Source organism: Semicossyphus pulcher, unplaced genomic scaffold (assembly GCF_022749685.1).
Source record: "Semicossyphus pulcher isolate SPU_LCO1_2020_fin unplaced genomic scaffold, fSemPul1.0.p SCAF_6, whole genome shotgun sequence".
In the NCBI taxonomy this organism is placed as follows: domain Eukaryota; kingdom Metazoa; phylum Chordata; class Actinopteri; order Labriformes; family Labridae; genus Semicossyphus; species Semicossyphus pulcher.
The window spans coordinates 31,244,783-31,265,443 of NW_027211737.1; the positions used below are offsets into that span (position 1 = coordinate 31,244,783).

The window sequence follows — 20,661 nt, forward strand, 5'->3', positions numbered from 1 at the left end:
ATTCTTCTTCTGCAGCGAAAAGAGGGGAAACATCGCGAGATTTGCATGTATACCGCCCCTACGTGGACGAGAGGAGCAGACTGTGGCTTTTATGTTTGATTCAGTTAATTTCATTTAAAACAGTATTTTTTCTTCCTCATGAGTGCTTTTACTCCAAGATAATTGAAGTATATTCTGATGCTAATACTTTTGTACTTTGAGACATCTTTAGGACTTAGCATGTAGCAGATTATTATAACTGTGGCATTATATGCTGTTATTGCTTTGTATGACCACATTAGCGTTTGACACTTTTACTGGTAAAATCAAAAAACAAAGAAAGAAGTAAAATTCATGTTTTATATATATCACAGAACAGTGTTTAGTCCAACATCAACAAAGAAAAGTTCTCCTGAGATTATCATAAAATCCAGTAAATATAAAAAGTATACAAAAATGTGACATTTTAATAAACATAAATCATCAAAGATTTGTTGTCATTTGTATACAATAACATTGTGTAGATTAAAAAAACATATACAGAACTGTTTCAGGTATAACAAGTGGTGGAAAAGTACCTTTACTCAAATTATGCACTGTACTGTCATTTAAAATCAAATTTATGCAACGACACATTTCTTCTTCACAACAACTCAGAGGTTTTAAATGTAAGACTTCTAACTCATAGTGGAGGACTTTCACAGTGTGGTATACTTTTGCTGAAGTACCTGAAAGCTTCCTTCATCACTGGTTATAAAAACATAAATTATATAAAAGAGACTGTGTGGGATTAAAGAAAACAGAATTAAACAAATGTGCTACCTGACAGTTTAACATCATAATTTAACAGAATTCAAGGAATCCTGAAACGTTGACAGTACATGTTGAAAAACACCTGAAAGATGCTGCAAAATGCCTTGCTGAACATTTTCACCCTGTACAGACTTTTGCTACACAGACACTTCTCTCTGATGGGTTGTAAAGCAGGAAGTGATTGGCTACAACAACAGGAAGTACACTGGATTCTTAAGCACCAAGATATTACAGTGATGGATCTTATTGAAAACACGTATTAAAGCCTTTAATTGGACAAACAGATTAGTGGTTAACAGAAATGTTAATAAAGAAACTGTGACTGCTCTTATGTATGTGTTTCTGAATGGAAAAATAAACCAACATAACTTTGCTCTGTAGTGTTTATATTCAATCAGGTGTCTGCAAATAAAATCATAGATGTATATAAGAAGTGGATGAAACCTCTGGCTCAGAAAAAGGAAGCTAATGTGAAAGTAACTTGAACCTGCATTCTTTCTAATGGCCACCAGGAGGCGACTCCACTGGTTGCTCATAGTAGTCAGACTGAAGTGTACACAAAAACGAGCCTACTTCTCACATGATTTATTCCCTCAGTAAACATTTTCGTTATGAGTTTATGGTCTCGGTCTCTAGTTTCAAGTCTTCATCAACACAGCATGATGTTCATTTAGTGAATTATGCTCACATTTAGAGTCACAGAGACCAGAAAGCAGGGGGGGATTTAGGGCGGGGCTACCTTATGATTAAGACGTCATTACCATAGTGACAAGTTGTTCAGCGTTCGAATACGCTTAAAGACACTGTCAGAAATCAGCTTTTTTTGGTAACTTTTGTTGAATGCCTCCGTTAAGCTAGCCAAAATGAGCAGTTCTGAATTACAAACGATCACTTTGCTACACATGCTAACACAACCTAAACCCCTTGCTCCTCTTCAGCTGAAGAAATGCCATACTTACGGCTTCAAAACATTAGTCTAAAAAACAATGGCTGACATCGTGGTTGCCACAGCCACGTCTTACGTACAGTCTACGATACGGGCATGTTCCAAAGTTTGTTTACACTTACACTCAGTGCATAAAGTCTGTGTAGCGATTACATTTTAGGCTGCTTGTGACGTGTTTAGGTAAGAATTTCACGTCACGGGTTGCAGAAAGTGATTGAAACTAATCCAACATAACTAAATATTTGATGTAGACTGTAAAACATAATTTAGCTCTCTGTAAAGCAAAAGCTAACTTCCTATTTCAGGTTCAATACATGGCAAATGTTTAGATTATGCAGTGGATAAAGGCTGGATTACTATTATGTTAGAACCACTGATTGTATATGTTAAAGTCTTCAGCAGTCAGAAAGGCCAACACAGACTTATAGACTAGAATATACATCTCATAGTTTGTCACTTATTAAATTAAATTAAATCCACGTTGCATTTTATGAAGTTCTTCAGCTGATGTGATGATCTGACGGCCGGAGTCAAGCTGCAGCTTTGGTTTCCCACTCCTGAGAAAACAGAAAACAAATGATGTTCACATGCAGCTGCTTTCTGCATTCATTAATCCCTTTAAGCAGCCTCTTCGTCACAGTATGACATTTAACTTTTTCTCTGTAAAAAAATCAACCCTTCAACCCTTAAAGTGGGGGTATTATAAGGTTTCATATTTTAAGAAATATACTGTATATAATTTACATTGTTGGATGTTCAGACTAAACGTGGGTGAAGTTTCAGATCTGTAGGTCAAAGTATGTTGGAGTAATCCTCAGGCTCCTCAGCTCAGCCTGCAGGCTGCTGTGAACGCCAGGTTTCACGCAGTTTTTTACACAGTTTTTTCTACACGCTGCACTTTGTGACGTCACAAAGTGCAGCCCCAGCAGGCTTCGGAGAGCTGGCCAATCAGAAGAAAGCGGGCTTGTAGGGGTGGGGTTTCTTAAAGGGACAGAGCTCTCGTGTCAGGCAGAGGCTGTATAAGGGCCTGCACAGAGCAGTAGTGTGTGAAACATGATGAGATTTTTTAACTGTAGATTATGCTAAACCAGTCCACAGGTTTCACAGAGTGAAATATGAAACTTGAAATTAGCATAATACCCCCCCCCCTTTAAAAAGTATTAAATGCACCTCTAACTTGTTTTGTTTTTTTGGAGAGGGTCTTAAACACTTCTCGTGTTTAACTTTTCATTTTGCTGCAGTGATGTAGATGTGAACTCCAGGACTCTGTGACATCACAGTTGGGGGTGTGGTTTCAGGTGCTGCACAGTAGCACTTCTGACCACATCCACATTTACAAACCGGCCTGAAACTTTCAAGCCGCTCTTTAAAATAATGTTAGCATGTTGATAAGCTAACCATGCAAATGCTTATATGTGAAATGTAATATGTTAGAAATGGAATGCTAGCAAGCTAAACTGCTAACTGTGTAGTCAGATATACAAAAATTATCATATTAGCTGTTAACATTGTGTGCTTTGTATTGAATGGGCTGTAAATAGAAGCATCATCAGCAGCAGACAGCAGTTCGTGTTAATCTGACCTTCCTTCTCTGGAAAACCTTCCCGTGTTCGATGAACAGCGCTGAAGGAGCCCGTCTCAGAGAGTTTTTAGCCGAGGCCGTCCGTCGCAGCAGAGGATTCAGGAAACCCACCTGGACCAGCAGAGGAGGTTACAGTGATATAAAATGTTATTATTTCGGTTAATCTCCAGGAAGTCACCTGTCCCTGTTTTCCTACCTGAGCGCGCTCAGTGCAGACGGCCAGCGACTGTCTAAATGTGCGCTTGTTTTGCTTCCCAGCTGACGCCAGGTTGATTTCTGACCCCGCCCTCAGCTGCACCGTCCTCCTCCCGGTCAGCTCCAGCTTCTGAACGGCTCGCTCAACGTCTGCCGACTTTCTACCTGAAACACAAAAACGATCTTTACTCATCAAGTTTTTGGCTTTTTGGAAAACAATTCAACACATATAAGGAGAAAGTCTTTGAAGTTTTGATCACAGGTAAAGCAACGATTATTTTCAAAATCCATTCACATGCCGTTACTTGTTTCGATTATAAAATAAAAAAAACCCACTAATGACTTGTGTTTCTAAGATAAAAGGAAAGCAGATAAAAACAGAACATAAATTAAGAATTCATGAACGCCTTCCTGTAAAAGAAAGTTTAAGAGAGGATTTAACAGAAGTAAAGCTGTGGCTTGTAACATTAGCATTGTAGCTCATTATACGTGAAAGCGTCGGAAATTACCCTTTGAGATTTCATGTTTTCTGTAAAGCAAGTATTATTGAGATGAGACTCACTGTGGCTGGTGAACATGGAGTTGCTGTAGGTCACTGATTCTCTGGAAGACACAGAGCTGCAGCGAACAGAGTCCTGAGAGCTGCTGAGCTGAGAGATGAAAAACATGGAACGTTGTTATCCTACATACCATGCCAGAAAATTTGACATGCAAACAACAAACATGCAAATAAGGAAAACATCTTCATTAATTTGACAACACATGCATAGCATTTAGAATACGCCAAGCAAATACAAAAATGCTGCAAACTGAAAAATGCAGCAAATACAAAAAGGCTGCCAGTGGCCCAGAAGACAACGGAAACTGCAAATTGTTCCCGGGGCACAATAAAAAGTGATGAACCCGACTGGAAACAGCAGTGAACAAAGGAGGGATTTTGTACCATGTGCTCCAGTATGGAGGTGTTGGAGTAGATGGGCTGGCCTTGGCCTATTCCACCTATATGGAAGGGGTCTTCCATGTAGGTGTTGGAGGTGGGAAACCTTCGAGTCTGAAGCCCACTGAGGAGGTAAGTGAGAGAATAACTACAGAAGAAGAAGATGAAGAAGAAGAAGCAGTACCATCCCATCTGGGGTGCCTCAGGGTTCTATTCTCAGGCCTCTGTTATTTTACATTTTTATAAATCATTAAAATACCTCTTACACAAAAGTTCAAATTATTGTAGTGGAGTAAATACAATTGTGACATTTTGAAGTGGCATAAAATGGAAATATTAAAGTAAAGTACAAGCACCACAAATTTGTGTTAAAGAATGTAAAAAAGTATGAGAAGTAAAGTATACAAAGACTGGAGGAACAGTTGGAGGTATTGATAGAGTCTCTTACCTGAGAGCTCCACCTGTGTGCTCCTGTGTGTTGTTATCATGGCGACTGTGAATGGCAGCTCCGTCCTGCAGCAGCTTTAACCATCGCTCCTTTTCTTCTAAACTACTCACCTGAACGAAGGATGGAAACATCAAAATAAGACTCAATAATTAAAAATGAATAATTTCCTGTTTCCTTCCACATCACCTCACCTCCAGCACAGCCACCTGGTCACCGAGCACGCTCAGTGTGATCCTGTAGGAGTGGTCAGTGTCGGGTCCAGGTTTGACCTCACACCCTCTGAGCTGGACGGTGTACTGAGGCGACCGCTGCCTCTTCACCTCCCCTCCCTCCTCCTTCTCCTCCTCCTCCTCTTCCTGTCCGAACATGTTTAGCAGACCGGCCTCCACCTGACACAGTAAACTCTGCCACTGACAGTTCATCAGCACGCTCAGGAAACCTGTCCATCAAACGCAACCAGAGGTCAGAGGTTAGAAGAAGAAAAAGAAGAAGTAGTACAATCCCATTTGGGGTACCTCAGGGTTCTATTCTCGGGCCTCTGCTCTTTTACATTTTTATAAATGGTTTAAATACCTCTTACACAAAAGTTCAAATCATTTTAGTGGAGTAAAATCAACAACATTCACTGTGAAATGTTGTGGCATAAAATGGAAATACAGGTCACCGAGGTCACAGAGGGAGATACCTGTCCTCTCTAACATGATGTAATTTTGTAAGTGTTGAATTTAAGGAGCTTTAAGCTGCTTGTTCGGACTGAAAGCAAAGCAGATTTCTAGCTGTGTGTTCCATGCATGAATTCGACTGTGGTACAATTTGTGTTTATTTTCATTAATTTAACAAAACCTGGGAATATTCTCCTTTCAGGAAAGTTGGTCTTGGTTCATTACATCAACTCAGCTCGGTTAATTTCCCCTCCTTCTCCAGGAACTGTTGTCTGGATGAACTCTCCTGCTGCTTCCAGCTACTTGAGGCTGACCATTGCCCAGATGGATGAGCTGTTAGCTAGGATCAGTACCAGGATTTCTCTGATGGACACCAACTACCGGCATTCTGTTTCAGCTGTGGAGCGCCTGTCCATCTGTCTCCGCTGAGTGGCAGTTTCCACTGTATCTTGCAAGTCACACGTGAGCTGAAATCTGGCTTAATACAGCGCAATCAACCCAAAGTATAAAGATTAAGATTTGTACTGCTGTCTGAATTCATGGACAAGCAAGCAACCTTAAAATGTTTGTTTTTTGAATGGAGTTTGGTTTGACTATTTTTGATGCAGCTTTAGGATGTCAGGGAGATCTCAATGCTAATTTGTCCCTCGGGTTGGAAAAATTCAACTCAAATTCATGTTATTTGCATTTCCCAGCACAAGTGGCAGCTGAACAGTATGTTCTCCTGGTTACAGTTCAATTATTTCAGTACCTTTTTGTTTGTTGAGGCTGCAGCGAGCTGAAGGTTTCTCCTCCTGAGACTCAGTCAGGACTGTACTGGACTGAAGAAACACAAAATGTACAGAACACCAAATTGAGATACTTTATTCATAGTTTTTACTTTTATTCAACACCATCTGGAAGCTTTTAGGGGTTAAGGAATGTATGATTTCAACTAGGCCCCACATACTTGGGGTTAGCGTTGGTAAAAACCATTGACTGGATATAAGAAGTGCAAGTGGCCCACATAATTACACCAATTAGTTTGTGGACTACCGTTTTGAGGCGTCAAGTTCAACTTTCTTTTTTTTTGTTCAGCCATCTTGCCTTTTTTTTGGAGCCAGAAGTTACCATTTTTGGATGCAAGGGTGGAGCTTGAGAGGAATGAGGGTTACCGAACACTTATTTATCAGCTAACGCTAGCACTAGCTTGGTTAGCAAGGTGCATCAGCAACTGCTAATTTAGGAAAACAAAAAACAGCTTGAAATGTAATTTACTCATAGAAAAAGAGAAGAGGTGACTCTTTTAGGACACCTAAACATTGAAATAGACATTTTCTGGAAGCAACTTGTCAATCACAGGAAGCCCCGCCCCAAATCCTCCCTTGCTTTCTGGTCTCTGTGACTCTAAATGGGAGCGTAATTTACTAAATGAACATCATGCTGTCCTGAAGAAGACTTGTAACTAGAGATTGAGACCATAAACTCATTAGGAAAATGTTTACTGAGGGAACAAATCAAGAGAGAAGTAGGACCCTTTTCTCATAGACCTGCTGGCCATTAGAAGAAAAAAAAAGTCTCTCTCTCCCTCTATGTATATATATATATGTATATGTATATGTATATGTGTGTGTGTGTGTGTGTGTGTGTGTGTGTGTGTGTGTGTCTCACCCTGCAGGACAGCAGCTGGCTTGATCTGTTCAAAGACGAGAAGCTCTGAGTCTCCACTTCTGCCTCAGCACTTACCTCCTCCATCACCTGTACACACAAACATGAACCTGTTAAATCCCTATGAATACTGTTTATACACGCTTACTTAATTACTTTATTCAACACACAAGTAATTATGAAATACAGTGGTGAGTAAAATGTGTGTTGTCGTGTGTTGCGTACCCTCCTCCACTCATCGGCCTGCTGGAAGCTGCTGTATCCCAGCACCAGAGTCTCAGAGCCCAGCAGAACCAGTTTGAGCTGGTGCTGGATCTTCCTGTTGCTCTTTGACTTGTAGACGAGCTGACAGCCACGCAGGTTCAACTCCAGCTGAGGCAGCAGGTCCTGAGCACACTTATAACACTGACACACACACACATAGGAAGATTTCAACAATGATATTTGTCTTTTTGTCCGCCGGTCGGTCTGAGCTCTTAAAAGTGACTCAGCACTTTCAGATCCAATCAACCATATTCAAAGGACGGCCATTTTCCTCTGATATCACACTCATAGTGGGAAGCCCAAACGCTCCTAGCTAACATTACTAATAGCTAACTTACATTACCTTTAGCCAGTCATTCATTCCTTTCCTATTGTATCGTGTATCAAAGTATTAAAGGGTTATGTTAGCTAGGAGGTTGTTGAATACTAACATTAGCTGTGGTTTAACGCTAGCTAATAAGTTATCAAATATTCTCTCTTATTTTGAAATTTAGCCCGATATCCCTCAAGATTTTCATTTTTCATTGTTGTTTTTCAGTTGCTGATAAATCAGGAAGCAGGGAAATGATAATTATCAGCTTCACTACAAATATATGACATGTTAACTAGGAACATAGCAGTACGACTGTTATAAGGAAAATGGCCGCCATGTGAATAATTTGCTGGGTTCTTTTTCCCGAATCTAATAGATTTGAAGAACATTTGTAAACATAGTCATAACTGTAGCGGACACTGCGCTGACCTCACACGTTGCCATGGCAACGGCGAAAGTTACTAAACTTTCCTTTTTCCTCTTTAATGATTATTGTAATATCTTACCTTTGCTGCAGTCCTAAAGAATTTAATTTCACTGGTATTTCAGTTATTTTGTCACGTTAAAGGTATTATACAGTATTAGGAAACTTCCTTTGTTGCGATCGTCCTGGTCAATAAAGTTTTGTTGTTGGTCATGTGACCATGCTGCACGTAAACGAGATGCAGCGCCAGAGAGACAGAGCCGGCCTGTGGAAGCGGCAACTTGTTGACCCCGTCTGTTGTTGTGCTTTTCTGTTGTTCTACCAGGTGAACACAAGGTTATCTTACTTGATAATTTACTGTCTTTATTTATTTCAAGCTAAATGTCTGAAAATGTCTTGTTTGTTTTGTAGTTTTCACGGTGTTTTTTAGTCTTCTGTGAAGATTAAACATTGTGAACATCAGTCTGAATCGTGGATTCCTTTAAAGACCAGCAGCTATAATAACCTGTATCTAGCAAGCTAGGACTGTAGCTAAATAAAAAAGCTTAAGTAAAAAATTGTTTTGTTTAAAAACTCAAGATTATTATCTGAGTAGTAAATCTGCAGTTTTTAGGTTCTCTGCAGGTTTCTGGCAGTGATTTTTAGGATAAAATCAAATCAAATTTTCTGCTTCTGATTTTACTGCTCTCTGCCTTTCTCTCTGTGATTGATTTATTTGTAAAATTGTTAACATTTCATTTACTTCATATTTTCTTCATGTTGTTTAAATAATAACAAAGTGTCAATATTTTACTACATTTCTAAACAAAGGAGCTCTTCACCAGCAGCACGTCGTTCCTGATGATGAACAGCTGTTTGGTCCACTGTCCGAGCCACTTCCTCCTCCACAGGTAACCACAGAGGCGGGACTCAGGGACGGGTCTTAGGCAGGGCTGGGAGGCACTCCATTGGATGTAGTGAGCTCTGTCCTTCACAGGCTCCTCATCATCATCGTCTTCCTCCCCATACGACTCGTAGTGACTGCTGTCTGAATCCGCCTTCTCTGAAGGCGGGACCAAAACATTTAAATATGTTTTTATAATCAGTGTTTACAGCATGTTTCTGTGTGTGTGTGTGTGTGTGTGTGTGTGTGTAATTACCAGTGTTAGACGTGGTTGTGTCAGCTACATATGGTTCGGCTTCCTCGTACGTATCTTCATCATCATCATCACCACTACCTAGACCTCCTGGAGGGAGGGGCGGCACCACAGGACCCTGGATCTGACATCACAGGAAACAGGAAGTGGTCTTCGTCATGAATACAACGAACAGGTCAGGTGGACAAGGTGAGGTCAGAGGGCGATCTTTTTAGAGGTCGTTGGATAATTCTACAAGGATTTTCTGAAGTTAGAGCTTATTTGGCTACTGAGGTGAGGTTAGGAAACGTAACCACCGTAACCAGAGATATATGTGCTTTTAACTACGCCTTCATGTGCGTATGTTGGCTGCCCCACGTCCCCTGCATCAGTTTGGAACGTCGGCTGTGCACGTCCTAAAAAATTACCGCTACGCGTAGGCCTAGATGAGATGCAGTTTGCACATCAATGGAAGGGGCAGTGTAGAGACAGAGGGGATGTGACAGGGTCAACGCAGCAGCAGGAACAACAAGGGCAGAAAGTTCTGAAGACAAGCTGATAGACCAAGTCTGCAACGATCCACATCTGCACAGAGACAAACATGCCTGTCAAACAGCTGCAGACAGATAAGTTCTGTTTAAGAAGTCGACGTGGAAACCTGCAAAACTAAATGGAAACAAGTCCGGGAGCGTTACGTCCGTGCACGGAGGAACATGTTGGAGGGACGGAGCGGGGACGGTGCAGACGGTGGGTTCTGTCCACCGAACACACAAAAGCTGCTGTGATCTCAGAATGAACATCACTTTAACCTCCTCGAGTGTCTCCATGTCTGTTGTTTACAAACCGCACATACAGTAGCTGCACTTATATTCTGAAGGAGATGGATTTCCTGCCGCGTGTGCAGTAGTAGTGTAGTTTAATCACACTCCACGTATCCACTGATCCACTGGGTAATCCCAGCTACAGTCACATTTACATATTACATTTCCTGAAGTTTTATGAGCCCTACAGCTGTTGCGTTTATGTTGCAAAAATTTCAGAAAGCTGTGTCGTGATTTGTCATTAAGGAGGTGGTGGTGGGTCCTGATGCTAGACTAGTTGAGAACCACTGCTCGAGAGGTATCCTCCAGTAAAATGCGAAGTGCATAGACAAGTATGTGAACAATTACGCTGTAGTATATCTCCAGCAGACATGGAAGACACGAGGTCCCCAGACTTTTACTAAACCACCTAATCAACTTGTTTTTGTGGCTAAACCAAAATGAACCTTTACCACAGCGATGTCGGACCAGGACACACTTTTACTTGCTTTTATCTTGCATTTTTAATACATCCATTATTTGGGTTCAGCCATCTGCCATCACTAAAGTACTACTTGGTAAAATTGATTATTTAACATGTTGAAATATTGAAAAAGTCAGCGCTGACTTTAATTAGTAGACAGGACACGTTCTTCAGACTCTTACTGTCACACTTCTGAAGTACACTGGTGCTAAACGCTGCCTGTGAACGTAACATGTTTTTTAATTAGTTGCATATGAACAAAATTTCCCAGGAGACCAGGTCAGTGTGTGTGTGTGTGTTTGTGTGTGTGTGTGGTTCCATCCATCACGTAGGCCAGATGCTAATCTGCCGCCATCAGTGACCACTTCCTCCCTCTGCAGAGCTCTCAGCCAATAGGAGGACAGATAGAGGGGAGATGGCCTCATATGTAAACACTGAATATCCTGTCACTCCCTCCAGCACACACACACACACACACACACACACACACACACACACACACACAAACAGTAACCCTGCCGTCTCCTCCCAAACCTCATGAGGACTGGAGTCTGTCATTACTGACCCACATCACAAACCTCCTCCTCCTCCTCCTCCTGTTATCTAAAAAAAAAGCCCTTTTTTCTTTCCCGACCACTTTTCTTTAACCTCGAGGGGAACCATCCAGAGGTCAAGAAGTGCAGGAGACTTAAAAAACAAGTTCAAAGAGAATGAGGGAAAGTCGGTCTGAACTGCAGAAATTCAGCACTTAGCTTCATGTGTTTTTATTCCTGTAATAAAGGATTCTCCTCTGCAGCTGTGGAGGAAGCTTTCAGAAGCTTAACATAAGTACTAGCGTTTCCCAGCATGCATTGGGTGAGAGATGTTACAAATGTGTGTGATGACTCACCGAGTTTCTCAGCCACACAGGTGAGTGCTGCTGTAAGACCAGCTCAGAGGACCCGCCTCCTTCTGGACAAACAAACAGAAACATTCAGTTGATGCTGTGTCCTGCGTAGAATATGAATGTCTCCCACAGCAGTGTTACCTGTCCCAGGTGTGTCTGTCAGCTCGTTGTTAGAAGACGATGATGGACAGCTCATGATCATGTACTCGGCATCTTCCACTAGAAACATGATAAACACAACAACCTGTGTCAGCAGTGTTATTACAGTTACTTCACTGTAACTGTACTCACAGTGCTACGAGTCACGCTAACAGTTTAGCTAGTGTCATCTCTCAAACTGAAGCACCATCTCATGTTCTCACTTTTATATCTCACTCTTCAACTGAAACCTATCTGACATTTAAACTGCTTATATCATATTTCAGAGGGAGGGGCGCAATGCATGCTGGGTGTCGTAGGAATGTAGAATGGGTGAAACCACAAACTGTTTGAACTTTCTCTTCAATTTCAAATATTTCCAGCTTTGACTGACAGTTTAACTGACAATTCAAGTGCTTTTATCTCTTTATCTCTAAATTAAACTTTCACTGCAAACATTGTAAACTACGGAAGCCCTAAGTGGACATGCATCCATACATTTTATATACTCTGTTTTCCTGTGATAAGTTAATGTCAGTTCTTTTTTTCCAGATCACAGCTTATTTTTTTTGTTATCTCGAGGTATCAAAGCTGGTTTTGTCGTGATAACGGCATCATTTTGTGTCGACCTATAAATCAGAACAACAGGCTGGTCACTGCGATGTTACAGGGCAGGACATGCAATGCTGCCATCGCCCACAGTAATGACGTAAGTGAAGCCTGTTTCTATGTTTGTTTTGTGCTTTTGCAGCTCTGGAGATACGAGTGATGAAATGAAATGAAGACACATAATTAGTATTAGTAACAGTTGTATGATTATTACCAGGAGTGTCGTTTGTTTGCAGTTTGGACAGCAGCTCTGAGATCGACTTCTTCTGAGCCTGAGCGATGTAACTCAAGTTCTCTGAGTCCAGAACAGACAGGAAGGACTGCAGGTCCCAGATCAGCTTGGCCAGCACTAAAGACAGACAGACAGACAGACAGGTGAACAGCTTTACCCACACACTCCTCACTTATCGGACTTATTAGCCTCATTAAGAAGGACTTTATCTGAGTCTGACTGAGTCATCGTTTAACTGTTGACGGAGCAGCAGAGCGATGAGTCATGCGAGATAACACACTCACTATCTGTCTCAATGAAAGCCTCTCATTGTCTTTGTTCACACAGACACAAGGAGTTTTTATTTGCTCTTTCACTTTGTGTATGGAGAGGAAACGCTAAAAATGTAAACTTAAAATAACACTGAAAAACATACATGACTTGCTAAAGTGCAGAGGAAAAGCTTGTCCTGTAAACATGCTAATATGTAAACACTGTGAACTCTAGCATGTAGCATTTATTATGTTTCACGTTTTTTTTTTCCTCATTGTTGGATTTTGAATTGAAGTAAATTGGATGAATGGAGAGGTGGGCCTTCTGTGGGGGTGACGAGCGAAATGGCGGACATTTAAACATCCGAGGAATATACTTTAAAATGTTAAAGTTTTTGGTTTCAACTCAATCAAATAACAAGTGTTACATGTTTAAGAAAACGAAAAGGCTCTTGAAACAAATTATCTTTAAAATAAGCGGTTAACTAACTCAACGTTAGTTATGCTAGATAGTTAGCCCGCCAGCTACCTGTTGCTAGGCGACAGGAGCGGTGTTTGGTGACACAAGGGTAGACCAGACCGTCTCATTTCAGTTTGGCGGTCTACGCAGGCTATGATTGGAGCGTCCTTCATGGACCGCCTCCTTCGAAGGCTGCAGCCCGATCGAGACACAGCTATGGTAGAATTTTGTTTTCAAATTTAGCATGTTTGGATGTTTACATGCTAGCATGCTAATATGTTGAATATTAGCATATTTAAAAGCTAGCATTCTAACATGCTTAATAGTAATACTTTTTTACAGAAAAAAAGTCATTCATGTCTTTGACTTTTCTGACCACATATTGCTGTTTAAAAAGATGTTTGTTCGTTTTATAATCCAAAGTACATTTTGAACAGTAAATGTTTCAGGTCAGTGTTTCTGTCCTCATGTGAGTTTCATGAGTCTCACTGACAGAAACTGATCGGGGTCCAGTTTGTTGTCAGCGGGTTGATAAAACACGGAAGCTGTCATGAAGTCAGCGTCATGTCATGAATGAAGCTTTTGTTTCTCTGCTCAGTGACTAAACACTGACTCTGTGTCTCTGCTGCAGAGTGAGAGGCCTCTCTTTACATGTCATTTACCATAAATATTAACCAATATTTTACACTTCAGTGGTTATCTCCATAGCTCTGCCTTGTTTTATTTTTCGTTATTAATGGGATTCTTCTTACTTGACTTGAGTTCTTTGAAGAGAGCCTTGTTTAATATGTTTAGCCTCTTACATCTCCTGGACTGGCTTTTCATGTTTCATGTGCCTGTAAGTATGTCTGTACGTTATGTAAGCAACTGTCGCGTGTTATTATCGTGTAAACAAAAGTGAAATAATTTAAAACAAACTTTTAACAACATAAGAAATTGTTTGTAACTTATGTTTAGTTGTTGTTTATTATAAGGGTCTTCATTAAAACACTTTGGATGGTAGTGTATGTGCTAAAACTTTATGGTGGGGTCTGTTTTAATATAAAAAAGTTTGGGTAAACTATTTTATTACTGAGTGAACAAAATGATCTGGACATCAAAGTGACCGCACCTGTTCAGGTCAAAGTTTCCCATCACAAATACTGGGATGTTCTGGCCTTCACACGTTAACTGCAGTGACAGGATACACACTGATAAGCTGCTGGATGCTGCTAATGTGTAACACAGAGTAAAGACTGTACATGTGATGTTACATCATCTTAAATTCTCAAGGTCTCTGTACAGAAATTCAGAAACAGGAAGTGGTCTGTAGGTTGTTTTGACCAATGAGAAACCTTACAGACACAGGTGTTTTATCTCTTTGGCTCATTACACCTCCTTAATGACCATTAGAACCTCTTATAGGAGTGTTAGCACCACTGCATTGAAAGTCCTTTGTTTAGGGCCCCTCCATCCATGACTGGATCTACCTAAAGCACTCCTAAAACCTCCTGAATGGCTATTAGAACCTAATTTGGGACTTCTAGGACCACCTTAAGACCCCTTCAACCTCTAGAACCTAGTTTGGGACTTTTGAACCCCTGCCAAGACCATCACAACCTGGTTTACCATGAATGAGGTAATTGTACCATGTTCACTATAACCTCCTTCATAACCATTAGAATCTCTTATGGGACTTCTCAAACCACTGTAAGCCCACAACGTCTGAGAGTAATACTAGAATCAGCTAGAACACCACCAGAACCCCCTAAAGGCCAGCAGAACGTCTAAAGCCCAGTTCAGATCAATGATTCGCAACAAAACAAAACAGTTTTAGAATGTTGCAGTTTTAGAACTGGTTAGTTGCAGAGCGTCTGAAGCCGTTGCACGGAGTTGCAAGAGATTTGACTTGTCAAATCTTCAAATGCAGTTTCAGAACTGAATGATGTAGCTACTTCACTTCAGCCAATCAGGAAACAGCATAAATTGGCATTGGCTAAGCCATCCACTTCTTTTTATAACATAACAGAAATCCAGCTCGATAATTCATGTAACCTGGACCTAATTCTAACGTTATATAGTATTAACGCAGAAGTAGTGGGGTATGTCAGTCCATCGTTGCTATGGAGACAGTCAGCTGTGTCTGTGTGCGCTGCGTTGCTTTGATGTGAACGGCCCAGTTTTAGAATGTTTACGATCAGATGTTGAGGGATTCCTTTGGCAGTTGCATCCAGTCTTGTTGCAAATCATTGATCTGAGCTGGCCTTAAGGAACCGATCATGTTGATGGACGGGGTGAAGCTATGCATATCATAACGTACCTATTGAAACCACTTCGTTGATGCGTGAGCCAGCTGTAACTGCCATCAGAATTTTTGCAAACTCACGACTGAACGTTAACGTTACTACAACTAATTAGTAACGTTTTCAAGCTCGCTAAGTTTCATCAAGTTACCACTAAACGATGGCCGAGACGTGTTTTGTTTTCGGCTGTCATTCTATGAAAGGAGAAGCTGAACATTCCAGAACCGGTTCGAAGGTGCACAGTGGGCGGGGCCTATGCAGATTCAGGAAGTTTTACTGAGGGAGAAGGAGGAGATGCCTTGGAAGGATTATTAAAAGGTAATTAAAGGTATTTTGCAGTCTTATCAGACACAATTTATTATTTCAAGCAGGGTATTTTTAAAACATGACTGGAGCTGGTCTTTAAATGTATTCCAACATTAGATTATTATTATTATATTATATCATATTGAATGAGGTAACACAGGAACATTAACAGTTATATTGGTTGAAAAGTGTCTGCCCTGAAACTTTGACTTTGTTGTTCTGTTGTTGTTTAAAACCTGCCGTCTGACTGAGCTGATCTCAAAACAGAATTATCATCAGAAGGAGTGGAAATGTAAGAAATGCAGAGAACAGACGGTGATTGTGTTTGAGCTCCATTCACACAGACAGAGTGAGTCCATTCACACTCTGAGCAGAGTGGGAGATGAAGGTTAAACGTTCCTGATTATCTTCTCTCTGCTGATTTTAAGGATCCTACAGCTCTGCTTATCAGCCTGCTGCTGTTTTAAACACCGAGCTGTACATACCCACACACACCCACAACACATGAACACATGAACAACAACAACAGCAGCAGTGGCGGCGGTGGCGGCGGCGGCGGCAGCAGAAAGACGCTCTGTCTGCAGAGAAAACACCTCAGAGACACAGAGATGGTCTCACAGCACTAAACACTGCTGCTGCACTGAGAAATAAAGAGTTTGTGTTCCTGAACGCAGCTTATCGGACCATCAACATTACTTCCTGTCTCTGGCTTTGATGCTGCTGAACACACACAGACGAAAACACTCTGGGAATTATAGGAGCTTATTTCCACCGTTCCTGCGGTATCTGTCCATTCTGATAGTTTCAGGTTTATGTGTTCAGGTTTGATGTTTTAAGACATTTATAATGAAGGTTAATGAAATGTGGTTTATTGACTATATATTATTAGTATGAAAAATCCACAGAAAACACTGGCTTTAGTTTTAATGAGGATTCTCTTCTGTATTTAGAAGAGAAAACATCATTAAATCAGTAAACATTCCTCAGACTCTCTGACCAATGAAGCTGGTCCTGCAACTTGCTGAGGTTCAAAAGTTTAGCAAAAGTTTAAAATGTTTGTGTGTGTGTGTGTGTGTGTGTGTGTGTGTGTGTGCTGCAGGGTGTGGATCAGTTTCTCTTTCATCCTCTGGTTGGTAAAAATAGAAAAACAGGGCAGCAGAAACATTTACATTACTGAGCTGCTTGTTTCTTAAACTGACTGAGCTGCAATCCTCCAATCAGCTGGAAGCTCTGACTACCTTACCACTACAAGGTGTACATGGAGCTGTAGTCACAGAGACACAATCATATTCGTATCTTCTGTACAGTAGCTGAAAGCAGATTTTAAAAGCAGTGTTCGTGCCATCACAGTTTAGGCTAGCATTAGCAGTTCTGTCCTGAGTTTGAACTCCAGTAACTCCAACCAGTGTTACCTGAGACAGTCCTATATCAACACAAAAAGCACTACTTCAACCTCCTCAATGATATCAGACCCTACTAAAAGACTACAACAACCACCTTAATTACACCTAACACGTTGTCAGTGATCATTAGAACCACTTAAATGACTTAAAACAACCTACAGGACCTGCAGAACCTCCACAATGGTCACTAAAATCTCCTTAAGAAACAATAGATCCACCTAAAGATCTCTAGAACCTCCTCACTGACTTAAAGAACAACCCAAAGCACCTCTTCACCCTTCAAAGTTACATTGGCACTTTCTATAAGACTTTAATAAGCACCTTAATGACTATTAAGACCTTGTAACTCACTATTAGAACCTCTTAAATACCCCAGGAACCAGCTAAAGGACCCTCAGACTCTTTAACTCAAACCTCTTAAAGAAACAATAGAATTAAATTAAGACCATTACGGCATCCTTAATGACAAATAAAAACAACCAAGGGACCTCTGTAACCACCTATATGTCACTTAGAACCTTCTTAAGAGACAATAAGAACCTTATAAAATACTTATATAATCATCTAAATTACCCATAGAACCTTGCTGTTGACTATTTGACCATAAGTTCCTTCTTCCTGAAAACTAGAAACAACCCGAGAACCTCCTTAGACTTCAATAACCACCCAAAAGACCCCCACAAAACCTCCTCAATGGCCACTAAAACCTTCTAAAGAAACGGAACCACCTAAAGATCTCCTCTCTGAGTTTAAGAACAACCATATGCACCGTTTTGCCCTTCGTTATTACATTAGAACCTCCTTAAATAATTGTATAACCACCTACATTCCACTAGGACCTTGTTGCCCACCCTGACAATCCCTTAAAACTTCTAGAACCATCCAAAGGAACTTTGGAACCTTTTTACTGACCATTAGAACCTCCTACATAGACAATTATATCACCCAAGGACCTCAGACTATCCTCCCTAACAACTTAAGAGAACCAAAGGACCTCCAGAACCTCCTCAATGACATTGGAACCTCATAAAGACGTATATAAACATCTAATGACTCATAGAACCTTGTCACCGACCACTTTAACCTCCTTTAGAAAAAATACGACCACCTAAAGTTCTATACAAAGTAATTCCTGACACGTAGAACCACCCAGAGCCACTCTAGAACCTCCACAGGGACAATTAGAACCTCTAGAATAAAGTTAAAGATACAACCACCTTAAGATCTCTTGAATCTCTTCAAAGACATTAAAACCTCCAAAAGGACTTCAAGGACCATTGAAGTGACCTCTAGACCCTTTCACTGACCCTTCACCATCTAATGGACCCTCAGAACATCTTCAGAAAACCCTTGAAAGACTTCTAGAACTTCATAAAGGACCCCTACAACAAAGATATAGAACTTTTTTCTTAAAACATTACAAGACAAACCAAGGACCAAAGGACCCCTAGGAAGTCTTATAGCACGACAAGAACCATCGTAATGTCTGTACCTAGAACTGAAGTTCTACCTAACTGAAGAAGCCTTTCGGATGAGGGGTCAAACATCTTCTAGAACTTCAACCAAGTCCAACTGCCTTTTGTAGTAAGTTTTGAATAACCTTCTTAATGACAAATAGAACTGCTAACGAGACTTCTTAAACCTCCAAAGAGACCACTAGATCCTTACCACTAACCAGCAGAAGCTCTTTAGGCTATACAGTTTTAAACTTATATAATAACTTTATACAGTTATCAGGAGAGACCGAGCAGGAAGCACCGAGCATGTAGGCAGTTAAACATTGATCTTCAGTTGCTGTTTCAAACCAAACTGGAGCGAATGAGTGTGAGAGGTTTGGCAAGCTACCACATGAAGTCATGAACCTAAAACCAGCTACAGCGATAGTCCGAGCGTGTGTAACCGGAGAAAAATGCTAAATTGCCGGTGTGAATCCAAACAGTCCATTAGCTCTGTCTCCTGAGGGCAGCAGGAGGAGGAAGTGAGGATGATGATGATGATGATGGGGGAGGACGGAGGATGGAGGAGGACAGGCGGGTGTTTCCGACTGCTTTAGTTTACATTCCATCAATGTGATAAAGAAGAACTATGACATCAACAGGTTTGGTTACAGTTGATTTAGATGTTTTATCATTACTCTTACACGTTACTGCAAGTTATTATTTTATAAAGAAACTGTGAGAGTATAATACCCACAACTTAGACTTTATGAGCTGTAATTAAACTGTAATAAATGGTATTATAAGACACTTAAATGTAGCTAGATATAAGTGTTTATAATGACATTAGGCTGCTGGATAAACAACAGATGTAATTATAATAAGAAAATAAGTGTTTCTTGACAAAAACTTTATATGAATAGACATTTAAAAATACGTTACATGTACTAACAACTTCATTATAGTGTTAATAACATTATTAAATGTTTATAAACTTCCAAAAATGCTCAATAGGGGGGCCTTAGAGTACTTTTGTCAATAGTGAGGTGATAACAAAACAACCTGCATTCAATTATAAATCAAAAAACGTGAAAAATTACACAAAAACAACAATTTGTTTAAATGTATAAAATGTAACATTTTACAATAAACTCTCATAAAGGCTTTTTAAGCGCTTCATATGTGTAATGTAACATTAAATAATGTATTTATAATTGAATATCACAATTCATTAAAGACAATAGACATTTATTTTTTAATTATTTTAATGTTATTTATTTTATGTGTACTGTGACTGTTTCTTGTGACCTTAGTTTAGATATCTGAAATGTAAACAAGATTTGAGGATATACAGAAACTTTACTAAAATCTTGTAGTTCAGTAATTCTATGTTATTATACTTGTGGTGTTGCATGTGTAATATCATCTACATGTAAATATCTGTATTATAAATGTATAATAAAGTGGGCACAGTACCTTTCTGTTTGTCCATGTCTGCCTGTTTCAGTTGGTTCTTATCTGCAGTCTCATTTTTCTGCTGAAGAGTCCAAAACATCAAAGAAACAGACAGAACCAGAGGCTGAAGTTTTCCTCCTCGGTGAAGTCTCTCTGCTCCGTGTGAAGGAGTTTCAGCTCTGACAGTCGAGTCCTGAAGTCCTGCCTCTGAGTGACATCAACACAGGAGGGAGGAGAGGGAGGACGGACCAACACAGCCATGATGACTGAGGAGGGAGGGAGTCAAACACGTCATGTGAACCAATCTAATGTTTGAATGTTTATTGAATTATAGTATTCTTCATGTTGGATCAACATACTTTTACTATATCCAGAACTAGTTATCACCTTAAACTAAATTACAAACATGTTTCTCTAAAGAAATTTTCACCCCGACTTCATGCAGACTTTTTCCTGCCAGCCTCCTGGTAAAATGTCCACAAGAGGTCGGGGTGAGCCGATATGTGAACGCAGCAGGAAATAGTCACAAACATTCACCACATGCGAGCGGGCGAGGTGATGGCTTTTATATCATGTGACCGGTGTGAAACCAGA

The 20,661-nt window shown here is 40.4% G+C and overlaps 1 protein-coding gene across 1 annotated transcript; it reads right to left on the minus strand.

The window, feature by feature from the left end:
* Window positions 1-370: 370 nt before the first annotated feature.
* LOC138610908 (actin filament-associated protein 1-like 2) lies at window positions 371-20,232 on the minus strand. Its single transcript, XM_069683780.1, has 16 exons — window positions 20,089-20,232; window positions 12,457-12,591; window positions 11,637-11,714; window positions 11,499-11,560; window positions 9,350-9,470; window positions 9,032-9,252; window positions 7,435-7,614; window positions 7,213-7,299; window positions 6,314-6,383; window positions 5,087-5,339; window positions 4,901-5,005; window positions 4,459-4,576; window positions 4,078-4,165; window positions 3,517-3,680; window positions 3,321-3,431; window positions 371-2,295 (listed from the first exon to the last, which is right to left on the minus strand). The coding sequence occupies exons 1-16, from the start codon at window positions 20,165-20,167 to the stop codon at window positions 2,269-2,271; spliced, it is 1,899 nt and encodes a 632-aa protein (XP_069539881.1). The 5' UTR covers window positions 20,168-20,232; the 3' UTR covers window positions 371-2,268.
* Between the last annotated feature and the right edge of the window lie 429 nt (window positions 20,233-20,661).

Excerpts from the sequence above, each read along its gene's own strand:
- LOC138610908 (XM_069683780.1), bottom strand. The coding sequence starts at position 20,167 with ATGTTTTGGACTCTTCAGCAGAAAAATGAGACTGCAGATAAGAACCAA. Across the intron at positions 12,592-20,088 it reads AGACATGGACAAACAGAAAG|TGCTGGCCAAGCTGATCTGG; the intron begins GTACTGTGCCCA and ends GTCTGTCTTTAG. Across the intron at positions 4,577-4,900 it reads CACACAGGTGGAGCTCTCAG|TGGGCTTCAGACTCGAAGGT; the intron begins GTAAGAGACTCT and ends TTACCTCCTCAG.